General features: G+C 39.3%; 1 protein-coding gene across 1 annotated transcript in view; it reads left to right on the top strand.

Moving 5' to 3' along the window:
* Positions 1-11,768: 11,768 nt before the first annotated feature.
* The window catches only part of LOC137615990 (clumping factor A-like), a 17,401-nt gene continuing 6,669 nt past the window's right edge, over positions 11,769-22,500 (top strand). Inside the window, exon 1 of the mRNA XM_068345671.1 lies at positions 11,769-11,829. Coding sequence (XP_068201772.1) covers positions 11,769-11,829 — 61 coding nt within the window. The remainder of the gene's footprint in view (positions 11,830-22,500) is intronic.

A 22,500-nucleotide genomic window follows, 5' to 3' on the forward strand; every position in this document is an offset into this window, starting at 1 on the left:
ATAGGGTAGCTTCCTAGGGTATATTACAACTACGGCGATATTCCCAGAGAATTTACCTTAAGGTACCAGAATTCTAACTCCTGGAGCGAGTATCCCTCGTGAAAGGGATATCGCGACATATCAGAGGACGTATTCTAGACACGTCACATGGCAATCTACTACCTAAATAGAGATTCGTCTCGTAAGAGGGAGATTGACGAGATACGAATTCGGGAAGAAAAAGGGGGGAGCCGCTCCCAAGGCCTCCCAATCCCCCGATTCGTATGCGTGCCTGGCGCCAATCCTGGCGCCATCTGTATTCCTTGTAGCGTACACGAGGTGCTACAGATACTGTATGTAGGGAGGGGTCCTACAGTCCTTTCTTAGAAAGGCAAGGGCGGGTCCATCAGGACGACATGGCTATCTCACCCAAAAATAGATTTTTCGCTTCGCTCAAAATCCGTTTTTTGGGCTCAAGCCATGTCGTCCTGATGGAAGTGTACCAGAGCATTACTGTATCTGTGGATTCTCAGAACGTGCCGTACTCCCCGGAGATATTTATTCCCGGTCGACTAGACCTAGAGACCTAAGATGTTACCGTTATACATCTTTTCAACTAACTATAAACTATGTTAGAGCTTCCTGCCCCCTACAGGGAAGAGTCCTACTAGACTCTGGAAAGTCTCGAAGAGTACATATATCTATGTATGAATCTCAGGCAAGCTAATATAGTGGCCTCGCCCTATATTAGGTAAAGCATAGTTTGTATAGAACTACTGCGTCAATATATTGACCAGTCATCCGCACAATACTTGTATTGGACAAAGGTTTATATCCGCATAGGAAGAAACTAATAAAACCGCCCTCGTCCCTTTATGGGACGGAGTCCTCCCATTAGGGGACTTACATAAACCAATGCAACATAGCTTGCAAAACAGAACAATTCTATCAGAATTATCCCAGATAAGATACATAGAATTTAAATGCTCAATTATACCAATAAATTGACACAGGTGAAAGAGACGCAAGGTTCTCAAGAACAAGTTTATTGACAGATAATAAACAGACAGGTTAACAACAAATATATATATTTATATAAAAGGGGATAACCCAAAACTTTAAGCATAAGTATGATAGTAAACAGAACTTGTTTATCTGAAAGAAAAACCATTAAACACCACTTTAATGAGATACCAAGGTATCAAGTCATAAAAAATCTGTATTACAAATCAATCACATTAGCGTTAGAAACGCTTGGCACACATGTCTGAACTTATGCGAGGTTCACCTTTGAAGGAAGGAACAGTCTGTATGGGCACTTGGTGCCCTCATTTTAGTTTGTAGTACAGTATGTACCTACACACTCACCCTGGACTTAATCGTCCCAATTAAGATCACTGTTCCTCGCAGAGTTAAACAGTAGGGTTAACTACACGACCCACTGCTACCACAGATCTCTTAAGTTCCTCTACTTGCTTCGCATAGTGGCGAAAGAACACCCTGGAAGATTTCCAGCCCGTGTATGAACGGAGATGTTCAAAATCCATACAATTAAAGAAATTTAGGGATGAGGCAACTTTCCTCGGATCGTGACCTGCGGGTGTACTGTCAGGATCCGCTCTGCGAATAAAATATGTCATTTTCGCTCTGAGTTGATTCAGAGATAAATTTGAGCCTGATGTTTCTCCCCTGAATAGTTGACTACCCTTGAAGTCTGAAGTTCTACGAAGATAGACCTTTAGGCATTCTACTGGACATAGAGATGCATCTTCTTTCAGAGGGCAGATTCTCCAGGGACCCCACCTGTTGGTGGGTAACTCATTCTTGGCGAGAAACGTAGGATCCGGAAACAGGTTCAGCTCCCCCCCATCCAGGAACTGAACACGACCTGCCTCTCTCGAGAGGGCTACGATCTCACTAACCCTGGCCCCGGACGCGAGTGCAAATAGGAAAATAACTTTTTGCGTTAAATCCTTTAACGCACATTCTTCATTGCTCAACAGGGAGGCGAAATGAAGAACTTTGTCTAAAGACCATGAAATGGGCTTTGGAGGTGCTGAAGGTCTGAGCCTAGCGCAGGCTTTCGGAACTTTATTAAAGATCTCGTTACCTAGGTCGATCTGGAAGGCAAATAAAATGGGTCTCATCAAAGCCGATTTACATACTGAAATCGTGTTAGCTGCCAATCCTTGGCCATGGAGGTGGATGAAGAAAGATAAGCAGAAGTCTGTTGAGATCTCCTGCGGATTCTTTGCCTTTACAAAGGCCACCCACTTTCTCCAAGATGACTCATATTGCCTTCTAGTCGATTTGCACTTGTATTCCTCTAGGAAGTCTATGCTAGCTCTCGAAATCCCGAAACGCTTTCTCACCGCTAGGGCGAGAAAATCATGAGCTGCAGGGTCTGGGTTTTCTGTAATGAAGCGCAGACAGTCGACTTCTGGACTCGCTGGGTCAGAACTGGATGTGGTAGCGGCACGAACTTCATCTGTAGTTCCAACGCCAAGGGGAACCACATACTGTTCGCCCACTTGTGGGCCACTATTGCCGCTACCCCCCCTTGAAGGATCTCAGTTTGTTGAGGACCCTCAACAGAAGGTTGTGAGGAGGGAACAGATAAATCCTGGACCACCTGTTCCAGTCGAGGGACATTGCGTCCACTGCTTCCGCTAAGGGGTCCTCGTACGGGGACACGTACAGGGGCAACTTCTTGTTGTCTTTCGTCGCAAAGAGGTCTATTTGCAGTTCTGGGACTTGATTCAGAATGAAGGAAAATGATCCTGCGTCTAAGGACCATTCCGACTCTATCGGTGTGAACCTGGATAGAGCGTCCGCTGTCACATTGCGGACTCCTTGAAGGTGAACTGCCGACAGGTACCACTTCTTCTTTTCTGCCAATCGGAAAATGGCTAACATCACTTGGTTGAGAGGTGGTGACCTCGACCCTTGTCGATTCAAGCATCTCACAACCACCTCGCTGTCTGTCACCAATCTTATGTGGATCGAGTGACGCGGGGAGACTTTCTTTAAGGTAAGGAGCACTGCCATAGCTTCAAGAAAGTTTATATGAAAGGTCCTGAATAGCTTGGACCAAGTCCCCTGGACTTTTTTCCGATGAGAGTGACCTCCCCATCCCTCCTTTGAGGCGTCTGAGTGAATCGTCATCGACGGGGGAGGTGGCTGAAGAAGAACCGACTTCTTTAGATGTCTGGCTTGGGACCAAGGTCTGAGAAGAGTACGTAGCCGAGGCGGCACTGGTCTTCTCAGGTCTCTTCGCGCGTTTGATGCATACCTTCTCCAAACTCCGGTTGCATCCTTTAGCTGTGCTCTTAGCACTGGGTCTGTCACTGAAGCAAACTGGAGAGAGCCTAGTACCCTCTCCTGTTCGCGTCTTGATATCCATTTGGAATCTAGAAGTCTCTTGACAGAGCCCGCTATCTCCTTCCTTTTCTTCATTGGGATGGAGAAACTGTGTGACAAAAGGTCCCAGTGGATTCCCAGCCACTGGAACTTTTGGGATGGAGAAAGTCGAGACTTTTTCTTGTTGATCTTGAAGCCTAGGTACTCTAGGAACTGGATCACCTGACTGGAAGCTTGTAAGCATTCGGTCTCGGATGCTGCCCACACCAGCCAGTCGTCCAGGTAGGCTACTACCTGAATTCCCTTTAGGCGTAATTGTTTGAGAGCTGCGCTCGCAAGCTTCGTGAAAATCCTTGGGGCTATGTTTAGCCCGAATGGCATGGCTCTGAAGGCGTACAGTTTCCGTTGTAGCCTGAACCCTAGGTAGGGGGAGAGTCGACGGCTGATCGGGATGTGCCAATAGGCGTCTGACAAGTCTATAGAGACTGAGTATGCCCTCTTGGGCAGTAAGGTCCTTATGTGTTGCAGTGTTAGCATCTTGAATTTGCAATTCACTATGAACTTGTTGAGTGGTGACAAGTCCAGAATGACTCTGAGCTTTTCCGAGTCTTTCTTGGGAACACAAAACAGCCTCCCTTGGAATTTGATGGACTTCACCTTTCGGATCACATTTTTCTCCAACAGTTCTTGAACGTACTCCTCCAAAATGGGGGTGGAGTGTTGGAAAAACCGAAGGCATGGGGGTGGAGTGCTGTACCAGCTCCAACCCAGTCCATTCTTGAGTAGGCTTTGGGCCCAGGGATCGAAGGTCCAGCGATCCCAAAATTTCATTAGTCTCCCTCCTACCGGTATCGTTTCACTTGGACTGCCGTCCTGAGGTCTTGCCTCCTTGACCACGACCACCTCTGAATCCCCCTTCCCCTTGAGGGGCGCCTAGACGAGCCTCTGGCTGCTCCTCTAGGCTTTGCACGAAAGGAAGAAGACTGTCCTTCGAACGTTGGGGTGAATGTGGTTGACTGACCTGGCACAGCCTGGGGTACCCACTGAAAAGTAGTCGGGGTTTGTGCCACCATCTGGGGCACTGGAGGCAAAGGCAATTGCAGTTGCTGTTGCTGTCTATAAGGCTTGGCTGGCCGAGACGGTAGCCTAGTCCTCATATTCTTCCTCTTAGGTTGAGGACCCTCATCCGGGGAAGATTTTCTTTTGATAGCCAGGCCCCACTTCTGGAGAAGGTTTCTATTCTCCACGGCGGCCTTATCAACAACCTCTTTGACCACATCGGTAGGGAAAAGGTCTTTTCCCCAAATGTTGGAGGATATTAACTTCCTTGGCTCGTGTCTCACCGAAGCCCCGGTGAACACGAACTCCCTGCAAGCTCTCCTTGCCTTGACGAAGCCATAAAGGTCCTTCGTCACTGTGGCTAGGTGAGACTTAGCCACAACCATGAACATTTCATGGACCTTAGGGTCACTTGCCATCGTCTCAAGAGTAGTCTGATGAGACATTGAGGCAGCCAGTCTTTCTTTTGTCTCGAACTCTCTTCGTAAAAGAAATTCGGACAACTTGGGGAGGTCCTCGCCGAATTGCCGTCCGGCAATATCAGCCTCCAACTTTCCCACTGAGAATGTCAGATGGACATCCTTCCAGTCCTTGTGGTCCATAGGCAGAGCCAGCGACAAGGGTTTACACTCCTCCAGGGAGGGGCAAGGCTTGCCGGCCTCGATTGCCTTTAGGACAGCCGCAAACCCTTTTTGTAAAAAGGGGAAGGCTCTATCAGAAGAGGACACAAAAGAAGGGAGCTTCTTGCTCAATGCTGCTACCTTCGAATTCGAGAAGCCCCTCTCTTTCATCGAGGATGAAAGTAGGGCTTGAGCCTTAGCATGGTCCATAATAATGACCTCTTTCGGCTCTGTCTCCTCCCTTGAAGCTGGTTCTTTTCTCAGCCGGACATAGCAGTCCGGATATGATGCCTTGCTGGGCCAGAATTCTACCTCCTCTAGGAGAACTGAACCCAGCTTATCCGAAATGACGATCTTACCAGTCGTCATTGGCATGTGCTCAGCATACCTCCATGGGTTCGCGTCTGAGCATATGGGAAGGTCTTTCACATTGAGCCTTTTCCGGGGCCCATGTGATTCTGCTAGGGACTGCATACGCAGTTCCATTGCAGCCGCCTTCTCCTGATTCTCCTTCTGCATTTGTTGGATCATTCCAACAATCGAAGAGAGGGCCTGTCCCAGTTCTACTGGGAGACCAGCGGATGTTGAGGGGATGGGCTCCGGCATCTGAACCGGAGTAGCCGACACCTCGTCGACCCCATCCTCTGCGACATCCGGGGTTTGAACTTGATCCTGACCTTCTGCCAGGAGGTCTTCTTCCAAACCTTCGTCCACATCAGACATCCTGTCACACAACTGGATGTCTTGCATCGCATCTGCGACTTCCTCGTCCACCTGGACTAGGTCTTGGGGGATCTCCTCTTGAGGCTGGGGAATCACTGCTTCAGCTGATGCCTGGGGAAAAAAGATACGCCCTCATCTTCTCACTAGGAAGATAAGGGCCAGAGGTGTTCTTCTTGAAGCCCCTTACCCAAGTACGGAGCTTTTCCCTAGCTATATCCCTTGATTCCGTCGTTCTAGGGGAATCAAAAGCCTCAGTAATCAGGTTAGTGCATACAGTACATACCTGAGGGTCCCAATACTGGAGATCATCCTTGGAGACAGCGCATGCTGCGTGTCTCCTACAACACTCATGTCCGCAGAGGTTCCTGCTACGGACATTGCAGAAAACATTTCCGCACTTCGGAGGGTCCTCCTGTAAAGAGAAAAAATTTCCATGAGTATCAAGTGAACTATGTATCACTGGATATGCATAGTATAGCATAACAATTCATAAAGGAAAGACACACACTTGTGTTTCCCTCACAACCCATTGTTGCAGCTTTCCAGATAATAAAATCAAAATTGGTTTATCTCTACTAGAGTAACCAATGCAAGGTTTCCAGAGGAAACAGGTGGAGCTCACACCTAGGCAATGATTTTAAAATCCTGGATAATAGACGGGGAAGACTCTGCTTCCTGTCTGAGGGCAACAGCAAAGGGCTGTGCAAGAAAACACAATAGTGTCAGAAGATACAGTGCTGTACCTAAACTTTTACTATAGTTTTCTTCTTACTGTATATGCTATACAGAAGAATACTAGTACAGTATAGGAGGATGTGTGCCGGCCTGCCTTTGCCGGCCGGCACACACCACAATTAGCTTTAAAGTATACTACTTAACAGCTATAGGGCGGCAGCCTTCTGGTTCAAATGCTTGTGCCGTCGGCAGTAACTGCCGGCCAGCAACAGCCAGTGTTGGCCGGCAATGACTGCCGGCCAGTAACTACACAAGGTAGTACCTAGCTGCCGGCCACACTCTTGGTGACCGGCAGACAAGGACTGACATAAGCCGGCCGGCAAAGGTACAAGACCAATGCCAGCCGGCAGCAAAAGAACCAGAAGACTACACCTGCCCGGCTGTCTGCCTCATAGGCCGGCAGCCGGGACAGGTACAGCACTAGAAGAAAATAGAATGGATGCCGGGATAAGAGTGTACACGACCCCCAAAGCCCGGCAACCGAAAGAGTGCATATAAGGAAGGGGAGAAACTTAATTCAGGCTTCCTTGACCAATGCCGTCCGGCTCTGTCGGCAGGCATGGATGAGGGACCAAGAGAGGTCCGGGCAGCACTCGAAAACATAAGGCCCTTGCCGGATAGCATCTCAGCCGGCCGGCAATGGCCTTAGTCAATTCCACATCCCAACCTATACTAGGTCCAGAAGTAGAATGACGTACAGTACAGTAATACCCCTGCCGGCCAGCTCTGCCGGCCGGCAGGGTACAGTACAGTAATGGCAAGGCCATTACGGAGATAGAGGGGGAAGGGACAAAAGGGTCCTGCCAACCTTGCTTTAGTGACAGATCACCCGCAGCCAAGAACTCTGTCTTAGCCTAAGGGAGATCTAAGGGAAAGGGCCAGCAATACTTGCCAGCTTCCAAAGCACCAAAGCAAGGAAGGCGTTGCTATTCCCAAGGGAAGATTTTATCCTCCCCAAGAACAGCAACAGGACTTTAGTCTGGTCGATCACAAAGGGAGGAATCATACTACAGAAACCTTCGATAGTGACCTAAGGGAGCTAAGCTCCCTTTAAAAGTGTTAGGTCAGCGAGGGGAACTCTGCCCCAAGCCAGACAACACGGACCAGACTAAAAAACTCTGTTGTTCTGTCCCTATTTGAACCAGACTTTGCTGGAACAGGAAGGTACAGTAACACCCCTAGTATAGTTTTATCGAAAATAAATTCGGAAAAAACCACTTAGGGATAAGCCCAAGGCTTAAACAGAGGGAAAGGGATTGCATACCTTCTCCGAAGAAAAGAAAGCAACCGGGGAGAATAATAAAGTATACTAAGGCTCCATAAGCAATTAACCTAGGCACCAAGAGAATCGATTACCTAATTCACCGAAACTCTCACGTATACAATCTTGGAAATATTCCACACAGTCTAAATTGTATAAAATATAGCCTAAAGCTTTAATAAACTTTTAATTACACTCGGAAAAACCAAAATCATGCATTAAGTACTAGGACCAAACGACTAGGCTACATGGCCTAGCGTAGGCCAGAATGGCGAATACTTCGCCAAATAATACTAAGCACGAAAGGAAATCCTATGTAACGCTAAATAGCTAAAATTTATTAAGCAAAACAACCAGGAATGTCACTCTGACTAACTAATTTATACCTAGCGAGTGACAGTGTCCAGGACACCTCTGGTAGGCTACGGCTCTTGTATCAAAGATTAATCCTATTAATCACTCAAAATTTTACCAAGAGCCTACATTTATACATAACAGACACTATACTCAACTTATCCGAGGCCAACGAAGACGGAGAAGCCATGAAAAGCTGAATAAATCCAAGATTTGCGAGAAAAACAGGAAAAAACACCGAGTTGTTAAGCTACGCAAAAAGGAATACAGATGGCGCCAGGATTGGCGCCAGGCACGCATACGAATCGGGGGATTGGGAGGCCTTGGGAGCGGCTCCCCCCTTTTTCTTCCCGAATTCGTATCTCGTCAATCTCCCTCTTACGAGACGAATCTCTATTTAGGTAGTAGATTGCCATGTGACGTGTCTAGAATACGTCCTCTGATATGTCGCGATATCCCTTTCACGAGGGATACTCGCTCCAGGAGTTAGAATTCTGGTACCTTAAGGTAAATTCTCTGGGAATATCGCCGTAGTTGTAATATACCCTAGGAAGCTACCCTATAGGAACTTCCATCAGGACGACATGGCTTGAGCCCAAAAAGGATATTATAGTTAATAAACTTCGCAAGTTTTTTTTTCAATTCTCTGGTATTACTTGTATTGAGGAGCAGATTGAATTTAAACGTTGTAGGCCTTCTACAATAGTAGGGCTTTAGGTATCTCTCTCTTGTTTCTTTAACCACAGGACAAACTGAAACATAGTGATAATCATCGCCAACTTCATTGCTGTTAAATTGTCTGCAAGGGTGCTGAATTTCCTGTCCAGAATATCTTTTAGTTACTGCGGGAAGTTTTGTGTGTACCACACCTGTATTAACAAAACAGTAAATTTCTATTTTCCATTACCATTTTAAAGTCTAGGGTACAAAGTGATTATTGATCAACGTTTGTTAGTAAAAATTTGTTTGGTTTCAGTTTACTTATTCAAAGCAAAGCATGTTTTACTTTTGGTTCTTAGTTATCTATTTATGCGCAGAGATCAATGTACATTCATCCCATTCTTTTAAAACTGCTTGCATAATTCTACACTTAATTTTTCATTGCCATGGAATTCTATCTGTCTTTGAATCTTGTTTCTCTGTGATACGTGTAAAAAGGTCTATACGTGTGTTTAGCTGCTGTAGGCTCTATCATTGCAATTTCTGATTTTTTTTTTTTGTGTGGGTAAAATCATGAATTTGTTGGCCAATATATGCCGTCTGGACCTTTTAGTTGTTATAGCGTTATTTTGTTTGTTTTGTGTTACCGTAGATTTTGTTAGTAACATTATAATATAACCTAATCTAATGTAGTTTCTATTAATATAGATAATTGTCCGTTTATATATATATATATATATATACATAAACATATATATATATATATATATAAATATATATATATAAATATATATATATATATATATATACATATATATATATATATATATACATATATATATATATATATATATACATATATATATATATATATATATATTGGAAACAATTAGCAAACGCTGACAGTGGAGTCATTTCTATTTCTCTTTTCAACCTACATCTTTTCATATAGAAGCTTTTCCAAACAGAATAATACAGAATGCAAGTTAAAATATACACATACTATTTTTAGCAGCATTGCAAGAACGCTAACGCTAGCAATAGAACTTCAAAAGTTCAAAGTTGCACCAATGGTTTTATGTTGAACAGGCTGACATACGTCTTTTTATATTTTATATATGAAATATCTGTTTTGACGTTGTTACCGTTTTTAGAATGATTTATTGTTGATTTGTTCTCATCATCTATTAATTTCCTTATTTCCTTTCCTCACTGGGCTATTTTTCCTTGCTTTTCCAACTAGGTATAATAATAATAATACATACATCATATACCAAAGGCCCTTCCCCCAATTTTGGGGGGTAGCCGACAACAACAAGAAACAAAACAAAAAAGGGGATCTCTACTCTCTAATAATAATAATAATAATAATAATAATAATAATAATAATAATAATAATAATAATAATAATAATAATAATGATTGCAATGAACAATAAGGTTTCAAAAACAACCACAGCTGTTTTGCATTTTCACGAATCAAAGACTTGGGGCATCGAACACCTCCCACACGCTAAATGACGTACTTCATCACAGATACTTTTGACATTTGAACAGAAAAACACCTTAATTATGGCCGATGTAGTAACGTCCTTGACTGGTAAACGCCAGACTGGGGTTCGAGTAATTCCTTCTCCCACAGTTTTCAGTTTTTCATTTTCTCTAATTCATCACTTCTACATTAAAATTTGGTAAATTACATGCATCCAAACTTAATTGCAATTGTTAATAAAAATAATAATGCCTCGAAAAATTTCCTTTGAATCAACGATTAATCTCAATATTATCTTATGGAGGATACTTTAATTCTCTCTTTTTGGCATTACATATATGATGGCCGAGCGGTAACGTCCTTGACTGGTGAACGCCAGACTGGGGTTCGAGTCTCACTCAAACTCTTTAGTGTCTTTGGTCGCTGCAATCTCACCATCCTTATGAGTTAAGGATGGGGGTTTTGGGGGTGCCTATAGGTCTATCTGCTGAGACATCAGCAGCCATTGCGTGGTCCTCCTTGGTCCTAGCTTGGGCGCTGATCATATTATTATCATTATTATTATCATTACTGGCCAAGTTACAACCCTAGTTGGAAAAGCAAGATTCTATAAGCCTAAGGGCTCCAACAGAGAAAAATACCTTAGTGAGGAAAGGAAATAAGGTAACAAATAAATGATTAAAACAAATTAACAATAAATCATTCTAAAAACAGTATGTATATATATATATATATATATATATGTATATATATATATATATATATATACATATATATATATATATATATATATGGTCCATCTGTAGGGCATTGCCCTGTAAACCAACAAGTAAATATCTCTTTTATTTGATTTTCTGTTTTGACAGTCGATAACAAGAAACTTTACATAGGAAACCAACTTAAAACATCTTAATTTATCCAAACAAGTAAATAACTCTTCATATTTTTGGACACTAAAAAGGAACATTATAAATGCAACTAAATTAAAACACCGTCATTTATCCAAAATAAATAACTCTTATTTTTTTCATACTTAAAAGAAACTTTACAAAGGAAACCCAAATTAAACCACCACAATTTATCCCAAGTAAATAATAATAATAATTTTTTTTAAACAATCAATCAAAATGAAACAATACAAAGTGCAATACATGAACTCGAGCAAGATAAACCTTTCCTTCACCGACAGTAATACACCCTGACTTAGCGATTTATGAGGAGATCCTTGATATTCGGGGCCCAAAACACCTGTTGCCTTAATACCTTCCTTTACTTTTGGGGAGAAGAAGGTAAACAGGTCTAAAATATCGTGCAGGGAAATAAAAGATCTTTTCTTCTAAAGCCTGAGTTTAGGCGGATGGGAAAAACACACTGGAACGTTGGACATCAAAGCTTTATTTTGCCTTGTTTCTTTGGATGGAAATGCAAGGTGGGTAAGAAGAGTGGGAAGATGATGATGATGAAGAAGTAGGGAAGAAGATGAAGATGAAGAATGGTAAGAAGATGATGGTGATGATGAAGATGGGATGGAGATACAAGAAGAGTATGAAGAGTGCGAAGGTGATGATGATGAAGAGCGGAAGGGAAGTAAAAGAAGAAGAGTAGGAAGATGATGGTGATGAAGAGGAAAAGAAGAGGAATATGATGATGATGATGAGGAGGAGAGTGAGGGAGATAAAAAAAGAGTAAGAATGATGATGGTGATGAAGAGAGAGGGGGAAATGCAAGAAAAGTAAGAAGAATGAGGAGGTGATGATGATAAAGAGAGGGAGGGAGATACAAGAAAAGTAAGAAGAGTAGGGAGATGATGATGATGAAGAGAGGGAGATATGAAGATGAAGAAGAGTAGGAAGATGATGATGATGATGGAGAAGAAGAAGAAAATCATAATGATTATGATGATGAAGATAGGAATGGAAATACAAGAAGAGTAGGAAGCGAATGGTGGTGATGAAGAGAGGGAGGGAAGATGATGGTGATGAAGACGATGTAAGTCAAAAGAGAGAGAGAGAGAGAGAGAGAGAGAGAGAGAGAGAGAGAGAAGTTGGGAATGATGATGATGATGCAAACAAACCCCTTCCCACCAGGATATGACTATTCGGTCTCTCCCATACCAGAGGGACGGGGAATTCAGGACGTGACCGATATATATATATATATATATATACATATATATATATATACACATACATACATACATGTAGTCATTTCTAGTCGACTGCAGGACGAAGTCCTCAGACATGTCCTTATTCATGTCTGGGGATTGTTCATTTTCCTCACCACGGTTGCTAGTCCATATTGGTTATGGTGGAAGATTTTTGTCTGATCCTTCCCAGCAAAACGACCTAGCATGGGCTGATTAGTACAGCATTGCTGATCATGACGATACGTAAACCCTTTCACCACATTACGGTATTCCTAATGATATATATATGTATATGTATATATATATATATATATATATATATGTTTATGTGTGTGAAGAGAGAGAGAGAGAGAGAGAGAGAGAGAGAGAGTAGTAGTAGTAATAATACTTTATTTCCAATATATAAATTACATTGGGTATTATACATTATATATAAAGCATCAGATAGTGATTAATTATATATATATATATATATATAGAGAGAGAGAGAGAGAGAGAGAGAGAGAGAGAGAGAGAGACTCAAAATCTCCTTGCATCCATTTCCGATACACATCAATATTCATCTCCAGGAGGCGAAGGCCCGCTAGGCTTCCGTCCATCCCTCCTCCCGAATATCCGGTGCTAGCATCAAGGGCATGTCTCCTGGCACCACCTCCTGGCACCATCCCCTGGCACCTATCACCATTTAGCTGCAAATCTTAGCAAGTGAGAAATTTAAGACGCGCGTGTCCGAAAATATGATATAGTCAGGTGAGGAGAAATTTGCGTGGATTTCACGTGGGTATAATTTTACACTCGAATATTGGGGGCAAAGGGATGGCAGGTGTCAGAAAATGGGATCTATTATTATTATTATTATTATTATTATTATTATTATTATTATTATTATCATTATTATCAAGGCGTCAGAAAATGGGATCTACTACTACTATTATTATTATTATTATCATCATTATTATTATTATTATTATTGTTATTATTATTAAGGTGTCAGAAAATGGGATCTATTATTATTATTATTATTATTATTATTATTATTATTATTATTATTATTATTATTATCATTATCATTATTATCAAGGCGTCAGAAAATGGGATCTACTACTACTATTATTATTATTATTATTATCATTATTATTATTATTATTATTATTAAGGTGTCAGAAAATGCGATCTACTACTACTACTACTACTACTTCTACTACTACTACTACTACTATTATTATTATTATTATTATTATTATTATTATTATTATTACTACTACTACTACTATTATCATTATCATTTTTATTATTATTATTATTATTATTATTATTATTATTATTATTATTATTATTATTATATTTACTACTATTATCATTACTAACAGGTAACGATTCGTGGTGATGCCATTTTTCGTACAATTAAAATAAAAACGTACATATAACATTATATCAAATCCAGAGATATCTTATTTTCATTACAATTGAAAAAAATATACTGAACTTTATTCACAGTACAAGGATCTAAATTCCTTCAGTTTTCATTTGAATTTCAAAATATATTTCTTTCTTTTCATCAGCGTCATCCTAAACCTTCACAAGCCCCAGTCTGAGAGAGAGAGAGAGAGAGAGAGAGAGAGAGAGAGATTGTCCATCAGCGTCACACTAAACACTTCCATTCCCCAGTCTGAGAGAGAGAGAGAGAGAGAGAGAGAGAGAGAGATTGTCCATCAGCGTCACACTGAACACTTCCATTCCCCAGTCTGAGAGAGAGAGAGAGAGAGAGAGAGAGAGACCATTCAATCCCATTTTTGGTGCCTTCAAGCACCCTGGGCGCAGGATTCTATTAAGTCCCACAAAGGACTCCCTTACCCTATCCGGAGTACTTCGGACACGGTTATTGTGTTTGGCAGAGCCCGGGTATTTCGCCAAGCTCTCAGAAGCTTTGCTCTAAGATACTACACAGCATCCTTTTAACTACCTCTTCTCTTTATACATCATCTCTTTCATGGCATATCTCTCTCTCTCTCTCTCTCTCTCTCTCTCTACATCATTTAACTATCTTCTTCCATTACTCTTCTCTTTATATATCCTCACTTTCACATGGCATCTCTCTCTCTCTCTCTCTCTCTCTCTCTCTCTCTGCATCATTTTAACTATCGTCTTCAATTACTCTTCTCTTTATATATCCTTACTTTCATATGGCATCTCTCTCGCTCTCTCTCTCTCTCTCTCTCTCTCTCTCTCTCTCCATCATTTTAAAATCCTTCTTCCATTATTGTTCTCTTTATATATCTTCCAAACTTTCACATGGCATCTCTCTCTCTCTCTCTCTCTCTCTCTCTCTCTCTGCATCATTTTAAAAACCTTCTCCTATTATTCTTGTCTTTACACATCTTCCAAACTTTCACATGGTATCTCTCTCTCTCTCTCTCTCTCTCTCTCTCTCTCTCTGTGGTGTGTGTGTGTGTGTGCATCATTTTAAAATCCTTCTTCCATTATTGTTATCTTTATATATCCTCACTTTCACATGGCATCTCTCTCTCTCTCTCTCTCTCTCTCTCTCTGCATCATTTTAAAATCCTTCTTCCATTAATTTTCTCTTTAAATATCCTCACTTTCACATGGCATCTCTCTCTCTCTCTCTCTCTCTCTCTCTCTCTCTCCAACATTTTAAAAACCTTCTTCCGTTATTCTTCTCCTTATACATCTTCCAAACTTTTACATGGTATCTCTCTCTCTCTCTCTCTCTCTCTCTCTCTCTCTCTCTCATTGTCTGGCCGCCTTTCTCCAGTCCTTTGTCTCTGTTGCTTTTGTCCTTTTTCTTTCCATTTTTTCCTATTCGTCTGGTTTCCTATATTTTTCTTCAACTTTAATTTATCATCTCCTCCTACACCTATTGACGCAAAGGGCCTCAATAATAATAATAATAATAATAATAATAATAATAATAATAATAATAATAATAATAATAATAATAATAATAATAAAAACCATAACAATAATAATATCCATAAAAATAATAACCTTAACAATAATAATAAAAACAACAACAATAATAATAATAATAATAATAATAATAAAAATAACAACCATAATAATAATATTAATAAATCAACAACAATAACAATATTAATAATAACAACAACTACAACAAAACAAATAACACTAATAATAATATACCTATATACCCTTTAGTTTAACATTCCCAGAAATTCAATAACACTACCAAACATAATTATATGAAAATATATGAAAAAAAGTCAATATTAATATCATTATACGGAAATAAATGGAAATAAAACCCTCAATGTAAGTCAGAAAAAAGTAAATGTGAGTTAAATTGAGTGAGCATGGCGGTTAGAAGCACCAGTAAAGCTTTTACAAGAGGCCAACCGTTCCAACACTCTCACAAGGCATTTCATTAACGAGCTTGGCTCTTTGCTCTCAAATCAAAATGTCGACATGATAATACCTCTTCTCTCTCTCTCTCTCCTCTCTCTCTCTCTCTCTCTCTCACATATTAAAAACATTCTTCATTATTCTTCTCTTTATACATCTACATTTTCACGTGGAATCTCTCTCTCTCTCTCTTCTCTCTCTCCCTCTCTCTCTCTCTCTTCTCTCTCTCTCTCTCTCTCGCTCGCTCGCTCGCTCTCCCTCTCTCTGGCTATATATATATATATATATATAGCCAGAGAGAGAGAGAGAGAGAGAGAGAGAGAGAGAGAGAGAGCCATTGTAACCAAAATCCAATATCCGGAACTTTCCAATGTCAATAAAAAGTATGTTTCAGTTTGCTTATAACACTTGGAGAGAGAGAGAGAGAGAGAGAGAGAGAGAGAGAGAGAGAGAGAATAATAGTTAGGGCATCAACTCAGAATGTTACATAAATGTGTTGGAAAATCAAAACATTTCAAAACATTTTGGATTTGAAGGAATACAATAGATGGATAAAAAAATTAAAAGGAATAAAACTTAAAATATTAGAGTAAAAAAATATAGTTAACAAATAAAACCGAGAACAAAATTAACATAATTTTAAAGTAACCAAAAATATGAAATCAACATTTTTCAATTTGAAAGAATACAATTAATAGATAAATAAATTAAAAGGAATAAAATTCAAAATATTAGAGTAAAAATATAAGGTAACAAATAAAGCCAACAACAGCATTGATATAATTTTAAAGTAACTAAAAGTATGAATTAAAAATGAGTCTAACATGAAATTTCAAGACAGTATTGGAATAGAAAAAAACTATGAGAATTAAAAAAAAACGGTTGAAATGGAAAAAAATGTAAATATTCAAACGAACTTAAAGTAAAATTAAAAGGCATTGAAAGGGGTAAAAGTATATTAAAAGCAGTATAGGAGGAGTAATAAAAGTAAAAGGAAAAATCAAATGGTCAACAGAATAAAAGAATATAATGTAAAAAGAATTTACAACAAAATCGATTGAAGGATTAAAAGTAATATAATAGTTAAACTGAAACCACAAAATGAAAATAGAGGAGGCAACAGTAAATTAAAAATGATTTCGGAAGAAGCAATGAAAGATATGAATGTTATTATAAAAGAATGGAGAAGCCAATTGAAAAGTACAGTAAAAAGGAATGATTTCTGGAATAAAAAAAAATAAAAGATAATGGAATTATAAAGAGTTTCGGAGCCGGTTTAAAATTACAATAAAAAGAATGATTTCTGAGGTAATAATATATATATATATATATATATATATGTATATATGCATATATATATATATATATATATTGGAATTAGAAAGATTTTCAGAGGTCAATTTAAAATTAGTTAAAAAAAATGACTTCTGGAGTAATACAAAAAAAGATAATAATGAAATTATAAAGATTTTCAGAAGCCAATTTAAAAGTATAGTAAGAGGAATGATTTCTGGAGTAATATATATATACTATATATATATATATTAGAATGATAAAGATTTTCAGAAGCCAATTAAAAGTAAAGTAAAAGGAATGATTTCTGAAGTAATAAAAAAAAAAAATATATATATATATATATATATATATATTGGAATTACAAAGTTTTTCCGAACCCAATTTAGAAGTAGAGTAAAATGATTAAAAAAGTTCAAAATCTAGAAAAAAAATCAAACGACTACTATATTAAATACTAAAATTAAACAAGTTAAATAAACTTTAATTGGTATTTAAAATAAGAATATAAGTAAAACAAATGTCAAAGTCCAACCAAACTGGGTCTTACAGAAAAACTAAAAATCTAAAGTATTGAAAAAGTAAACTTGAAAGTCGGGCGAAATAAAAACGGGATAAATGGTGGCGCAAGGAATAACATTCTCCTCGTAAACTTCCATTTAGGAGACGTCGGGTGAGAGAGAGAGAGAGAGAGAGAGAGAGTAAAATCCCATTTAGAAGACGAGAGAGTAAAATTCCATTTAGGAGAGAGAGAGAGAGAGAGAGAGAGAGAGAGAGAGAGAGAGAGAAAGGGGAACGTCAAATCAACTTTGCTCTTGTGACTTCAACGACGCCTTTTGGGCTTCCAAGTTGATTGCTTGCAGTTTGCAGAGTTCGGCAAAACGGAAGTACAGACGTCAAAGTATGGGAGGAAGGGAGGGGGTGGGGGGAGGGGGGGGGAGAAGGGTAAGGGGTTTGATAAGGAGGGGAAGGGGAAGAATGTTCGATGGTAAATGGAAAGATGTAGGGAAAATGGTAAGAAAAAGCTTAACTATCTTGTAAATGGTTTTAAATCAGCTAAATAATTTTTATACAGATAAAAAATAGTTTGAATTCATAATAGGCATTTAGGTAACAACATGCAAAAATGCATGCAAACAACCAAAACAAACATACACACACACACACACACACACACATATATATATATTTATATACACAGTACATATATGTGCGCACATACACATTTAACCCATCCCACCTTTCCCCCTTTCCTAACTACAACACGACAGTTAGGGTCATTTGTGGATCATGTTTTCCGAGTGGTGGCCTCTCAGCATAACAGGAAATAAATTATATCTATTTATGGTTTACTTCAATATATATATATATATATATATACACACACACACACACACACACATATATATATATATATATATGTATATACTGTATATATGCACAAACACAGACACAACAGTAACAACAAATGCATCCGTTTCTAGTTCACGGTAAGACAAAAGCCTCAGACGCGTACTTAGTCATATTTGGAGTTTAGCCATTTTCATCACCATGCTGGCCACTGAGGATTGGTGATGGTGAGAGACTTTACTCTGATCGCTCAAATCAAACCAAGCTAATGAAGATGGCCCCGACTAGTACAACTTTGCTGATCACCGCGATACACAAACCCTTTCACCACAAGGTGTATATATATATATATATATATAATATATATATAATATATATAAATTATATATATACAATATATATATATATATAATATATATAAATTATATATATACATATACTGTATATATATATATATATATATGAAATTCGTATGAAAAAACCCTGACTTATAATAATTAGTAGCTGCATTCCCTGCCACATAATCATTATAATTCTAAAACTAAAATCATACCCTACATTCATATCTAGTAAAAATCTTTACCTTTTTTTCACTTAATTTAGATTATCTTACCAACTAAGACCTTATATCAAAATGAAAATATTAACTCGTAAAAATAAAACTAAACCTGAAAAATAAAAGTAATTCAACATCCACCAATGACAGAAATATACCATTCTATTCAGTGGACTCTCTCTCTCTCTCTCTCTCTCTCTCTCTCTCTCCTAGCAGTAATACGACATCAGTATGTAGTATACAAATTTTACAGGCAATTTAAACGCTTTGAAAGAACCCTTACGAGTTCGCACCCGTGATTTACATGTGTTATGAGCAGTGAAAGAAGTCTATACAGATGCACAAACTTACCATCTCCCTTTTTAGAAGCGCCAGCGTTACAGCTAATCTGCATACTGAGCCAACAGGGGCCCATTCCTATGCGTCTTGAGGTTAAAATTGCTTCCTTCCTTTCTATGGCCTATTGGAAGCGTTCTTGCTTGACGGTTGTCGAACTCGATAGTTCCTTTAGTGTCTGTAACCTCACCATCCTTGTGAGCTAAGGAAGGGGAAGAGCTGCTTAAGAAACCTATATATCTACCTGCTGAGGCATCAGTACCCATTGCCTGGCCCTCCCTGGTCCTAGCTTGGGTAGAGAGGGGTCCTGGTGGAAGGGTCACTGCTAGACGCTCACAGGAATGGGGTTCCGGATCCGCTCAACCTCGATAGTTTCCTTTAGTGTCTGCAACCTCACTATCCTTGTGAGCTAAGGATAGGGGCGATCTGGGAAGTATGTAAGTCTACCTGCTGAGTCATCAGTAGCCATTGCCTAGCCCTCCCTGGTCATAGCTTGGATCGAGAGATTGCTTTGTAGCTGTTCTGCTTGCTTGGCCAATGGCACTGTTCCTTGCCTCTGCCATTCATAAGCAGCCTTTAAACCTTTAAAAAGTGATTTCACATTCAACCACTAATAGCAGCAAATCCCACAGCTGCTTTCTGCTACTACATCAACAGCAATAGCAATAAGAACTTCGTAATAGGCAAGAGATTTCCTGCTATATGACTGGCAGTAAGTAACTACGCCAGTCGCTCTGATACTCGAAATAAAATTTCGGTCCCGTTACTCCTTTAAAATCTCTGTCCCCCGCGAGCAGGACTTCCGCTATTGCTTGCGTATTTCAAGAACACGGCTGTTACAGTTGCAATAATGGTGGGGATTTTACAGTACTTATAAGAAGCTATGCTGCTCTTTATGGTAGCGTATACTTTACTTTTCCTACGGTGGAATTCTCAACTTGATAAATGCTACTAAACTGGACTCTGTTTAGCTATATCTCACCCCTTTACTAACTGTACATTATTATTATTATTACTATTATTATTATTGTTATTAATATTATTACTATTATTATTATTGTTATTAATATTATTACTATTATTACTTGCTAAGCTACAACCCTATATGGAAAAGCAGGGATGCTATAAGTCCATTAATGCTTAATAAAGACTATTTAAAATAAGTTTCCTCCAGTTTCCTGCCGTTAGAACTTTCATCATTATCATCATTAATATTATCACCATCCTTATCATTATTGACAAAATAAATTCAACACATTCATATTCACGAACTGGGGATCCTTTAAATGTATAGGGAGATACATAGGAAGGTAGAGAATACCAATTCCAATCAATTTCTCTTTATATTTAAATATGAATACATATATACAATCACACACACACAAACACACACACACACACACACACACACATATATATATATATATATATATAATGTGTGTGTTTGTGTGTGTATGTATGTTATGCCCATTCACAATCCCCTTTAAAATCCTTAGTAACGAGAGAGAGAGAGAGAGAGAGAGAGAGAGGAATAACTCACGAATATTTATCAGAATGATATCGGAGAGAGAGAGAGAGAGAGAGAGAGAGAGAGAGAGGATTCACGGTGCGTATTTTAGAAAAAAAATATAAAATAAAAAATATCTCCACTTCATGTACCTCTCCCTTTTAACAACAGCTCCGATGCAGACCGTAGTCACCAACGCCATATTTAGACTAGCAACAGCGTCGGGGTTTGGGAGTTGGGGTTGGGGGTGGGGGGGTGGAAAGGATGGAGAGGGGTTGATTGAAACCTCCAATGGTAATTGGGAAGGGGGGAGGGCGTTAGGGGGATACTGTATTCATTATTGAGGGTTTCAGATGGAGTTAACGGGGGATAATGCTCTGGGTGGAGGTGGGAGATGATGATGATGATGATGATGAATGATTATTATTATTAACCAACCCAATGAGTCAACTGAAATCAGAAAGAAAAATATCTATAATAATGTTAAATAAATGAAAATAAAAAATTAAATATAATGGATAAAAAATAAATAATGGGATGAAAACCTTGAATCTTATCTATAAAATCTATGTTTCTTAAAAAAAGTGAAAATTCTAATACACTCATAGGTTGGAAGGAGGGGGGAGGTTAAATAAAAAGAACTCCCATAGGTTGAAAGGAGGGTGAGGAAAAAGGAAAAGAACTCCCATAGGTTGGGAGGAAGGTGAAGAAAAGGGAAATGAACTCCCATAGATTAGGCAGAGGGTGATGAAAAAAAAAGAAAGGAACTACCATAGGTTGGAATGAGGGTGAGGACAAAAGAAATGAAATCCCATATGTTGGAAGAAAGGTGAGGAAAAAATGAAATGAACCCCCATAGATTGGGAAGAGGGTGAGGAGTAAAAAGGAAATGAACTCCCATAGATTGGAAAGAGAGTGAAGAAAAAGAAAATGAACTCCCATAGGTTAGGAGGACTGTGAGGAAAAAGGAGATAAACTCCCATAAATTGGGAAGATGGTGGAGAAAAAGGAAATGAACTCCCATAGATTGAAAAGAGGGTGAGGAAAAAGGAAATGAACTCCCATATATTGAAAAGAGGGTGAGGAAAAAGGAAATGAACTCCCATAGATTGAGAAGAGGGTGAGGAAAAAGGAAATGAACTCCCAAAGGTTGGAAGAAGGATGCGAGAAAAGGAAATGATTCCCATGAGATGAGAGAAGGAAAGAGGAGATGAAGAATCCCCCACAAAGAGAGAGAAAGAAAGAAGGAAAATAAAGGAGATTGGCGAGACGGAAGGGAGGTGGGGGGGGGGGTTTGCAATAACGTTCGCAATGGTCTCTCAACCCTGAAATTGTACTTAAAGACTGCGTGCGCTCTCTCGTGTGTTCTCAAGGCAGACATAACGACCCCGCAGCGTCAATTGCGCCTGCCTACCCTGAAAATGGGCTTAGCACGCCCACCCACCCATTTTCCACCCACCTTACACTCCATGGAAAGGGAAAGAAAGAGAGAAGGTAGATAGAGTGTAGCAGTATTGATGTACAGAAGAATGACGGGGACTGGAATATATTATGAAGAGAGAGAGAGAGAGAGAGAGAGAGAGAGAGAGAGAGTTTTCTAGATTGCATGGTCCATTTCACCACACACTGGCTGAATACAACCCTAACGTGTTTGTAGATTGCAAGTATAGCAGTCAGTATTATGCA

This window comes from Palaemon carinicauda, chromosome 22, assembly GCF_036898095.1.
Source record: "Palaemon carinicauda isolate YSFRI2023 chromosome 22, ASM3689809v2, whole genome shotgun sequence".
Lineage (NCBI taxonomy): Eukaryota > Metazoa > Arthropoda > Malacostraca > Decapoda > Palaemonidae > Palaemon > Palaemon carinicauda.